The sequence below is a fragment of the Borostomias antarcticus genome, assembly GCF_949987555.1.
Source record: "Borostomias antarcticus genome assembly, chromosome: 15".
Taxonomy (NCBI): domain Eukaryota; kingdom Metazoa; phylum Chordata; class Actinopteri; order Stomiiformes; family Stomiidae; genus Borostomias; species Borostomias antarcticus.
Genome location: NC_140248.1, coordinates 10,790,536 through 10,802,104, shown reverse-complemented (window position 1 = coordinate 10,802,104; position 11,569 = coordinate 10,790,536). Strand labels below are relative to the sequence as shown.

General features: G+C 49.7%; 1 protein-coding gene across 1 annotated transcript; it reads right to left on the bottom strand.

Annotated features, from left to right (window-relative positions):
* Positions 1 to 392: 392 nt before the first annotated feature.
* Positions 393 to 9,680, bottom strand: arhgap35b (Rho GTPase activating protein 35b). The gene is made up of 7 exons (XM_084449890.1): positions 9,381 to 9,680; positions 3,356 to 7,284; positions 2,591 to 2,732; positions 2,066 to 2,143; positions 1,719 to 1,850; positions 1,518 to 1,623; positions 393 to 1,406 (listed from the first exon to the last, which is right to left on the bottom strand). Exons 2-7 carry the CDS (start codon positions 7,070 to 7,072, stop codon positions 995 to 997), a joined length of 4,587 nt encoding a protein of 1,528 aa, XP_084306016.1. The 5' UTR covers positions 7,073 to 7,284; positions 9,381 to 9,680; the 3' UTR covers positions 393 to 994.
* Positions 9,681 to 11,569: the final 1,889 nt, after the last annotated feature.

Here is an 11,569-nt window from a genome sequence, read left to right as displayed (position 1 = left end):
AAAGTCAATCCATTGATGTTGCATTTCATGGACCTTAACACTAATAATTCAAAAGTGCTTCAGATAAGTATGTGGATACAAAAAACAAAGGTTTTGATGTAAACAAAGTCTTGATCTGCCAAGGCCCCCTTAAAGAGGCAATGGGTATGGCTGCTTGAGCTGCTTGAACTCAACACACGAAAACATTCTGTCCCAACAACCCCCTTTTGAGGAAAAAACAACAAAACTAAAACATAGTGACCATTAAAGTGCATCCCTGGATGTCCCCCCCCCCCCACAGTCCCATCCTACAGTCCCATCCCACTCCCGCATCAGTCCCCAACTACCCCCTCCCTCCCCCCAAACACACACACACACACCCATAGAGAACCCCCCTCTCTCTATCTGCGCCTGTCCACTGAGGTGGTGCCCAGCGAGTGTCCAGGCAGGGCTCCAGCGGTCAGACAGGACCGGTCAGGTCAGGAAGGGTCCCCTCTCCCAGCTGTGGCAGCTCACTGCCCACTCCGCACAGAGAGGCACAGTCCATACATCCAGTGGCTACTTTTCATGAAAAATTAAAAACACATGTAAAACTACTATACACAAATTAAAAAAAACAAAGATGGTGGGCACAAATCATATCTTCCAGCTTGACATGGAGGCTTGGACTTCTTTGCGGTGCAAGGGTAAGAAAAGGCTGGCAGAGATGCTTACTGTAATAACGCCCCGCCCCCCCCTCCCGAGGGCGCTCGGGTCTACTTCCAGGTTACCAGGAGGCAGAGGGAGGAGTCAGTCACCATGGTGATTTGCCTGGCGGTTACAGTGGCAGGTTGGGTGAGTAGGCAAGTTTCTCAAATGTCCCTCAGGTCCTCTCTTCATTACCTATCCTATCCATGACCAAAACATGTAGTGTGTGTTTTTCTATGAGTGTTTGTTTGTGTGTACGTGTGTGTGTGCGTGTGTGTGTGTGTGCGCGCCCGGCGTCGTGGGTACGTGTGCTCCGCCTCTGCGTCCCTCACAGAGTCTCCTGCTCGGCGGGGGAGTGGTGGGGGTGGGGGTGCTGGTGGAGGGGGGGCAGCAGGGACTGCAGGGGGGACTGGGGCGTGGTGGGCGGAGACTGCTGCAGCGGGCTGAAGTGCGTGGCGCCGGGGGGCGGGGACGAGCGGTAGCAGGAGTAGGCGGAGCCCCCGGTGAGCGTGGTGGTCGGGGAGGCGGGCAGACCAGCCAGGCCGGTGGGCGAGTCGATGAGCGGCTGGTTGTAGAAGAAGAAAGCACACTGGTGGATGAAGCACTCGATGATTGTCTGGTAGGTGCGCGTGGCGGTCAGGGCGTCCATGGTGGTGAAGTCCGGCCTCATGAGCGTGGGCCAGAAGCAGATGGACAGGTTCTCGCTGGTCATCAGGTTGAGCCTGCTCAGCTGGCTGACCCTGAAAAGACACACAAAAACGCGCCGCCGTCAACCGCGTTCCTCCCCCCCCGCGCGACGCCAGGCGGCGCCAGCGAGCTAACAGTGGCGGGCTAGCCCGTTAAAGACTCACTTGTGCAAGTGGCTCGTGACGTATTTGAAGACCTCGTAGTTCTCCCTGGGGAACCTCCTCAGAACGTCCTTCATGGTGTACAGACGCTGCTCCCTGTCGTTGATCTCTGTACGCACAGGTGAGGGGGGGGGGGGGGGTGAGTACGTGACACACACGCGCGCGCATCCTATTCTCCGTTGTGATCAGATGTGTGCGTCTTACTGAAGGCCTCCAGCAGGTCCACCTGCAACACGCAGGGCACCAGGGGGTCCGGCAGCTCAGAGAAGAAGCTCTTCAGGCCCCCGGCCACCGTGTTGATGGCGAAGTCCTTCTCCACCAGGTCCAGCCCATGGTCTGTGTGCGCACACACACACACACGCACGCACGGGCACACACACACACACACGCACGCACGCACACAGGCACACACACGCATGCACACGGGCACACACGCATGCACACAAACGCACAAACACAATCCTGGTCATGTGACTATTGATTGATGAGGGCATGGGAGAAATGTGGCATGTATTATTGATACATATTGAGCAATAGTCCAGCTTACTCACCCTGGTCGAACTGTCTCTGCATGCTCTCCATCTCAGACTTGTTCCCACTCACCCGGTACAAGCCTTCTGTGTTCAGGCCTGGAACCAGAGAGGAGAAAGAGAAGGGGAGAAAGACTTTATAGCAGCCCTATTGGAAGATGAGATGATACGGACGGTAGAGTGGGCGAGGATACTGGTGCAGCGTTGATTATTGGAGAAAAAACGATCATTACTTTCACAAGAGCAAACGGTGTCGTTTCCACCGAGTGAGAACGCATGTGTTCCAATGGGGATGCAGCCTCACAGCACGCTGCCGTCACAAAAGGTCAAAACAATCCTTAACCCTTCCTCAGGAATGATCGTTAGCAGCGATCAGAGTGAAACCCAGGAAGACGGCAATGATCGTCCTCCGTCATGGCACACTGACCTCTGAAAAAAACATTACCGACGGACAACGCGGCCCATATTTCCTGAACAACCGGTTCATAACAGAACACGCCATGTTTTGCCCACACCTGGAAGGTGAAGAGGGAAAACGGTGCTTACCTGTAGTCTCAATAAAGCGGACACACTTCTCAATGAAGAGTGGGATGGGTCTGTCTAGGGAGACCACGTTCACCAGAGGGACCCCGAAGTAGCTGCTCTCCAAGGGCTTGGGAATGGAAGGCCTGGGCTTCGCTCTGCTTTTCTGAAGATAAACAGACAAATGTTGACATTGTGACTGTGAGTGAATTTGGATCTAGATGGGTAGTTAATTATGTTGATACTGGGAAAGATTCAAGTGCTTTTCTGGCAGACTGTGTTTGTTTCTGGTAGCCTAAAGACTGCATTCTGGTGTCAACATCACGGGCTGCCTCATCAAGTGTGTCTCTCGCTCTGTGAATCGCTACATTCTTCTACAGTCCTTTCCACACTGTTTAATTCACCCAGTGGAATGAATAGCAATTCATTGCAAAAATAAGCAATTACACAGAGCTACAATGAGAGGATTGTATGGATAAAGTGTTGCATATTAACATAGAAATTAACATAGGAATAGCGACTTGATGTTAATATTTGAACATGTCTGAAAACAATAGTGTTCATTAGCAGTTAGGAGGAGGCTACTGAGGCATACAGTAGCCCAATTTGTAAAAATCTTATTTTTGCTAATTGCAAATTTGTAACTTGTAAATTGGTTATTTGGAATTGAGTGTTAGAGTTTATCTGTAGCATAATGTTGGAGCTGGCAGCAACATTTCACTGTGACTGTACACCTGTACAACTGTACATTGCATGTGATGAATAAAATAAATCTTGAATCATACACACCTTGGCGGTTCGCCGCAGGCTCTTGAGAATGTTCCTCTTTTTGGGGTCCTCGCTCTCCTCGACCAGGCTGTCTCCTTTCAGGGTTCCGAACTCGTCCTCCTTGGTCTTCGGCAGGGCTCCCATCTCGTCGTCGCTGCCGATGAAGCTGGTGCGGAAGCTGCTGAACTTGCCCAGGCGCTTGGAGCGGTCCCGGTAGAGCCGCGGCTTCACGCCGGCCGCTGAGAACTTCCGGCGGCGCTCCAGGGAGCTGCTGTCCGCCTCGCTGTCCGAGCCGTTGCCATTGGAGTGCATCCGGTTGGCGTTGCGGATGGTGATGATCTTGCCCTGGGTGCTGTCGTGGGGCACAGAGTAGATGATCTCCTCATTGCTGGGGCGCGGTTTGGAGACGGCGTCCATGGGCTCGGCGTAGTCGGAAGGGTCGTAGCCGCCGTCGCCGCCTGGCACCCAGGTCACGGCGGAGGGGAGGGATCGACGGTGGCCCACCGTGTCCGTGTAAGGGCTGCGGCCCACCTTCCGGAAGTCAAAGGTGACAGTGGGCTTGGGCCTCACCTGCGGGGGGACCTTGTTGTTGAGCCTGCTCTCGAAGGAGCTGATGTCAGAGATCACCGAGACATCGCCGGAGTCCAGGTCGGGCAGGTTGAAGCCCCCGCCGGGGGTGAGCGTGCCGTCGTAGTACGGCGGAGAAGGCTCCACGTCGTCCTCCGAGTCCAGGAACATGGTGACGGGACTGGGGGAGCTACAGCGCGGCGAGTACACGGTCTCGATGGTGCACGCCTCGGCCACGTTGTCGTACATGTGCGTGGCCTCGACGATGTTGCGCTTCTCTGCCACCTCCATGAGGAAGGGCTGGAACATCTCGATCCGGTGCAGGCCGCCCACCACCCCGCCGGAGCCGCACACCACGCTGTTGAAGCGGCCCTCGATCTCGTGGGCTAACTCCTCCCCCTGGATCAGCTGCTCACGGGCGGATTCGCTGTCGGTCAGCTCCCCCTGGCTGTCCCCCACGGCCAGCAGTTGCACGGGGATGATGTCCTGGACCTCGCACAGGAACGCGCAGAGGGTCTCCAGGGAGGCCTTGCGGCGGGCCGAGTACACGGCGATGTAGCCGTGCACCAGCCGGCTCTTGCGCAGGGAGAAGGAGGCGTGGTAGGAGAGCAGCGACAGCTCGATCACCTGCTTGTGACCCCCCACCGTCTGCTCCAGCATCACGGAGGTTCCGCCGTTGGACGTCGGCCTGCAGTGCTGCGGCAGCAGGAATGGGGTGAGCAGCTGCTCGATGTCGTACGAGTCGCCGCACATCAGGCACATGACGATGCGGAAGTCCGCCTCCGGGCTGGGCTGGTGAGGGGAGTCGCGCAGGCCTGGCGGCTGGGGAGGCAGGGGAGGAGAGCTGCTGCTGAAGGAGGAGCTTCTCCTGGAGTCCAGGAGACCCCGCAGCACCTGGTTGATCTGACTCTCGTTCACGCTGTGACCGTAGCCCACGCCGGGAGAGGCGGGGTCTAAGAAGCTACACTGGAGCCTCCGGGCTATCTGCTGCCCCTGTGTTATGAGGGCCAAAGCGGTCTCTCCTCCTATTTCGGCGTACGTTCCGACACCCCTCTTGGTGACTAAGAGCAGAGACGTCGAAAGCTGAGCTAGTTGGCTGTCCCTTCTACCAATTGTTGACTCCCTCAACCTTTCGATGCTATCTACCACGTATGCTAGTGACTCTTTCGAGTTATACAGACAAAGGCAGCCATGGGGAGTGAAGGTGGGGGTGTGGAAGGAGTTCACAGGAAGGCGGATGTTCCCCTCGATGGGTCGCAGGGTCAGCTCATACATTTTCCCATCCAGCACGTACCGGTCGTCATTTGTGCATAGGGCCCTGATCTCGTTGGCGAACTCCCTGGCCAGTCCATCCTTCCCCAGTATGACGAGGTTGATTCTGTCAGCCTTGGTATCGCCAAAGTGGGATCTCATATCGAAGAAGGGATAGCATGTGGGAAAGCGAGAGGCTAGGAGCTGCTCGATCTTGAAGTCACCACACTGTGGACTGCTGGGGCAGGTCTCCTTGGTGGGGTGATAGACAAAGTGGATATGCTTCAACACCAGGGCGTCCCTCTCTGCCGGAAGCTTCTGCAGGGCCTTGAACCTCTGCTCCTCCCCCAGCACCTCCTGGATTGCCCCCATCTTCTCCTTGCTGGGCTTGGCGTCCACCTCCAGCTCGTAGAAGAGCTCGGAGTACTCCAGCAGCAGCTCCTGGAAGTCCTCCTTAGCGCGATCAATGATCTCCTTCTGGTGGCGGTTGTAGAGGTCCAGGTACTCGGGTTCCTCCAGCCACTGGTAGAAGTCCTCGTTCATGATGAAGCTGCGAGCCTCTTCCCAGGGCTTACCGGGGGTGACGAAGGGCGAGGAGGCCAACTTCTGCTTGAACTCCTGCCTCATCTCGGCCCGCTTGCACTCGTTGCGCAGATGCTCCAGGTGGGTGTTGAATATGTTCTCCGCCGGGGACGTCTCCAGCAGGTCTGAGGGGATGCGCTCATCTTCCATGTTGTCTATGTGAGACGTGTCCTCCCACGGAGAGTCCTCTAGGACCACGAACCAATGGGCAAAGTGCTGCTTTGACTCCAGTACCTTCTGGACCCCGGACCAGCTCAGCTGGTCAATCTCGTCCAGGTCGGGCACCAGGGAGCTAAGTGCTAGAGGAAGAGTGCTAAGGTAGATTTTCCGACGCCTCTCAATGTGTTCCTGCTTTAGCCGGTAGACGTGCTGCTGGAAGAGCTTTTTGCATTTTGCCGTGCCCTCCAAAAAGACATAATCCTTGTACTCTGAGGAGGTGTTCATGCGCCTGCTGGTGTTCAGCCAGGTTTCATTGTGGTTCTTCACTATTCGGTTGACCAGCCATTCATAGCGGTCCTTGGCAGAGGCGATCTGCTGGCTTTGGAGCTTGAGGGCTTCAAAGTAAGGAATGATCTTAGGCTTACCCCTGCCCTTATCAATCAGTTGCACTAACGTAAGGAAGGCCAGGTCCACATTGATATTAGAGCGCGCAGACGTCTCCACCACTGGAAGACTCTTTTTAGTGATGGCAAAGGTGTGAGAATCTTTGATGTAGCGTTCAACCCCCTCGTCACACTTGGTGAGGACAATCACTACGGGCTTCTTGGTCTTGGCCAGCTGACTGTATAAGTTACTGACAAACTTCAGCTGGTCATCAAAATTGCGGTTCATGCCCCTGCTGACGTCCACGCAGAGCAGGAATCCGTCCACCTGTAGCTTGCCTTCCGGCATCTGCTTCTGCTCAAAGTCCTGCTCCAGCCCCAGCTGGTCCGTGCAGAAGTACATGAGCTTCTCTGCTGAGGCCAGCTTGGTGGAGGCCGCCCTCTTGATGTAGGGCTGCATGGCGGTGCTGCGGTGTGGCTGAAACGTCTGGTCATCGATGAACTCCGTCTGCTCCACCACATGCATCCTGCACTCCGGCCCTTCCTCCAGAACGCGCCCCACCTCCCCCCAGAACAGGAAGTGGTCGTTATTCACCACTCTGCCCCCAAAGTCGCTGGTGCTCAGCACTGACGTGTGGTCCAGATAGAAGTCGTCAGCGCTGGGGCGCACAAAGCGGTTACACAGGCATGACTTGCCCACGCCACACTGTCCTTTCTCTTTCTCTGTCCCTGACAAACCCAACACAATGAGGTTGTATATGGGCGCCCGAACATCTTGCTTTTTTGCCATCATCATCGTCTGCAGACGCTCATCCTGTCATACACAGGGAACTGGATAGAGGAGTACACCTGGCTGTGTGTCCATAAAGTGGCGGATGCACAGAGGAGATTGAATGGGGTTTTAGGAGTTTAAACGTCTTCTACTGCGTTCCATCCATTATCAACAGCATTGTAGTGGCACAGCAATAGCAGAAGCTTTTCTCAGTCATTCCTGAAGCAGATCTCAACCTGTCAAAACAAAACAAACAAAAAGAACACAAATGAGACATGAGAGAAAAATTGCTTCGAAAACAAGTTAGGCCTCGCTGAATTAAGCCTCTATTACAAATAAAGAACAAACACCCTCACAAACTGACAGTGATCACAAAACAAAAAGGCCAAGAATAATGTCTTCTTAGACTTTACTAGAAAACAGTCTGGCTGTGAATTCTAAATCTAAAAATCAGACGAAATACTGAATATCCTCTAACTGCCTATGTGAAGTGGAGTGCGACAGTAAAAAAGCACAAATAATAAAACTCTCAGCCCTTTGTATTCAAATATCCTTCTCATGAAGACTTCTGTGTGACCAGGCCACATAGTAGCATAACATGTGACTTGTCAATTCCATTAATATATCTCAAGTCATTACAGTAGGTCATGTTAAGTGCTCTCTTAGGCCCATGGGACTAGACCATCAACCTGCGGGTTAGCCGCTCAATACCATACAGCTTTAGGATTATAGGGCTTCGATACCCAGACTCTCATCCTTTTTCTGCCTACTCATGACCTGGCAGGTTTTCCGGAGTGAGCAGTGAGGGGAGGAATGACGGGGAGGGGAGGGGGAGGAGGAGGAGGAGGATGAGAGGTACTCTTCGCAGTAATTGGTGCCCATCCTACCTTCGTTAGCCAAATCCATCTTAAGAGATCTCCTTAGACAAAGGCTAGGCCTTTCACCAACCTATGCCTTCTGTTGGCCTCACTATCAATGATCTGTGATCTTGACTCTGGTATTGATCAGGGAATTAGTTAAAACTGCATTTAGTCAAAATAGTAGACAACAAATAGGCTGTGTGCTACTGCTACATCGGTCAAAGGGAAAACTGAGATGCCTAATATAAATAGCCTCACTGCTGCTTTGTTTATCCAACTTCTGTGCAAAAATACAAATACAACTGAAACAATATTTGCCCAATTCACAGTGAAATGCCTCCTCCTCGAGGCTCCATGAACCCTTTATAAGGCCTGCGGCCAGTATGAGCATTACCTCATTAGTCAATCTGAGGTGTTCAGGTTTGAGGTTAAGTTAACAAAAAAGTGCACGATATTGAGGATGGTGTATAGGACTACGAAGGATGTTCAACATCTCTATAACCTTGACCAGGTACTCAAGATACTCTAGGCAAACAGAAAATAAGCAAAAATCTGATCTTGATGCACCTCGCTAGTAACTAGGCCTATCTGGAAAATATGCTTTGGATTTCACGAAAATGATCAAACCTAAACCACTGTCAGCATTAAACCAATGTCGTCATAGCCGTCATAACCCCAAACAAGGGTTATTGTAATGTTTAAAACGTGTATTAATCCACTGTCTGACAAGCGCAGTGGGCAGTCCATTCGTTCAGCTGAGCTAGGCCTGACAACCAAATTGAACAGGCAAGTAGCCTACTTTGGACATGAAAACAAGCAAGTCACTTCCTTACGCTCTGATTAATACATACATCGCATTCTCCGTTCATTCTCCGTTCACGTGGACAGGTTAACGTTATCTTTTTTCAAATAAGCACACTAATCAATTCATCTCCACACAATTCCCAATGCATTTTGCAATGGATTAACAAAGGCTTTGGGCTGAATTTTCACGGAAAGAGCTCTGGCCACGCCAGGCCTCTAGTCACCAGAATGAAATTGCAGACCAACAAAACCCATTCACCTAACATCTCTAAACCCCACCTTGTTTTACACCATTCCCAAAGACTGACAAAAACCAGTAGCCCATGCGCAAAAATGTCCAATATATACATGATCTATTGTTCCAATGTTTCAGATTAAAATGAGAGAAAGTGACTGGCTACATACCATCGCATATTGCCTTTCTCTGTTCGCATCAGGCCAGCGCTTGCCGCAGCCCTTACCGCTTGTAGGCATGGGCAAGGAAACAAAAATAAAATGGGCTGTCCGATCCTCGAATGGACCCAGTTATTCGTAGACTATTATTGAAACGTTGGTAGTTGTTAGTATAGGCTATACGCACGCATTCGACTAGTTTTCAATACATGGTAGGCTATGTTCGTTTTCTTTGTGATCGCCTAAAACTACAAAGGTAAAAACAACAGCCTAACCTTGCTGTCGTTTTTCTTAGTTCTTGTCCTCTTGAAAAGGGGAAGGCGTATAAAGACTGTTTCACCGTCCTCTCTTCGGATCACCACGTTGCTTTTGACCAATTATTATGTCCATTGTTGTGTCTACGGAATAATGCTGGATCGATCATGCACAGGACACCGGCCGAGTTTGCTGCAATTGCTGTACATTGTTTCGTCCAAAGACGCCGAATGCAACAAATTGGTTGTGTCCTGATCAATTTAGCAAGAGATTGCGTGTGTGAAAGTGGTTTTTTTCCCCAGCTTCACAATAATGGCGGCGGCCCTCCTCCCGGACCTAATTCTCCTCTTCTTTTCTCTGAAAAAGGGGAGCTACGAGTCAGAAGCGGCTGAGACTCGCCCAGCGGCGCGCACATACAACTGCAGCACGTATTTACAAAGAGACGCTGCTGTCATGCCGACACGCGTCACCATCAGTGCAGCGAACATGGCTTCAGCCAACATAATTCAAAAGTAAAGTCAGACAGTGTACAGAAGAATAATCTGTTGCCCTTAAAGAATTATAGGCCAGTCCAGACAGACCTCCGTCCCTATGTAGGCTACATTTCGCAATATCTGTTATCATCACCAGGATTTTAGCCTGTCCTGACATGACATCATCTACACCATTAGCATCCATCCCTACAAGAATGGGAGAGACTATGTAGGCTATTGTAAAACATATCTAATCATAGCTTTCTATATTGGCCTAAGTGTAGCCTGTAGCCAAGGCTTATAAATATAAAAGCAATAATAATAATAATTATTATTAGGCCTATTATCACCATTATTATTATTATCACCATTATTATTATTATTATTATTATTATTATTATTATTACGGTTGTTATCATTATTAATACGTATTGTTATTATTATAGAATAATAATTATTAGTAATTAATAATAATAGTAATAATAATAATAATTATAATAATTGTTGTTATTATTATATGGTTAGAATGATTTAGAAAGGATCATTCAGATCCATTATGTTCGCATGACATTCAGGTTATAAACAGTGGATGGTAAAAGACAACCATTCCACCACACATTCTTTCTCCTGGCAATGAAAAGTTGACACTGCTACAAAAAATAAGTGTTTTGGCCTCCACCATTATCCATACACCATTAACCTTACCTAGGCTATAGGTTACCTTACCTTTATAGTCCTGCAGGCCTACAAACTCAGATTTAAATAGAGGTATGAACAAAACTACTGTAGAGCCATTTTAGTATTTCATAGGCTCTACTTTTTAAACTATAGAGCTTTTAATTTCTCAAATTCTCATTCACTTCATGGTAGAAATGATGTTGATTGTATCTGAACATTTATCTTCTCATTGACACGGTGCTACATGCAAGCCTAGATATCCCAATTAAAATTGCACTCATGTTCAGTGTCTAAAAACGACAATTTCATGTTTTTTTTAGACAGTAACCAATCACTTAGGTTATAGCCTGTTGCCCACTGGACTAAATTAGTTTCCAATTATAGTTTAAGTAAATAAAAGTGATTATTCCTGAACATTGCAAATATCACTCCAACGGTAATGCTATTGCTATAAAGATGCCATCCCAGGAAATGCTACGGGTCTCTGTAGCCTTGTGCTTATACAGTGTTTTAGCGCCTCTTGGAGGACTGCACAGTATGCTGTAGGCTATTACAGAACTCTATTGGAACTCCTAGAGGGCACCATTGTGACCACTCTTGCTTCTATCGATTCATATCAGAATGGAAGAATTACGGTGCTCAACGTCGAACCGCATTCATCATTACGAAAATTAAGACCGAGAAATTAACATTTAGGTAAGAAGGCATCTGCATGCTTCCTTAGACTGCACTGTTTATTGTATCGGCATGGCATTTTAAGACGGAATATGGACCCAGTGCGCCCATAACTTTACAAGTGTATGTGCCTTTTATTGGTCACATTGTAACCACTCATATTTTAATTACTATTCGGGACAGAGGAACCATAGACCCAGCAAAATTCCGTATACGATTGACTTATTATTCTGAACATAAAGTTAGGCTTGATTCATTTGTCCATTTCGCATATCCAGTAAGCAGTAGCCTAGAAATCTCTTTTGAAATATTGTTTGCAGCGATGAAACTCAGATTGATTGTATAATTTCGTCATGCCCCGTGCATGTATTTCGCTCCAGAAG

What these genes read in the sequence shown, in the direction of transcription:
- arhgap35b (XM_084449890.1), bottom strand. Translation starts at nt 7,072, where the DNA reads ATGATGATGGCAAAAAAGCAAGATGTTCGGGCGCCCATATACAACCTC. An exon ending in CCGCTTTATTGAGACTACAG is followed by an intron (nt 2,144 to 2,590) that starts GTAAGCACCGTT and finishes CTCTGGTTCCAG; the next exon opens with GCCTGAACACAGAAGGCTTG. An exon ending in GTCACGAGCCACTTGCACAA is followed by an intron (nt 1,407 to 1,517) that starts GTGAGTCTTTAA and finishes GTGTCTTTTCAG; the next exon opens with GGTCAGCCAGCTGAGCAGGC.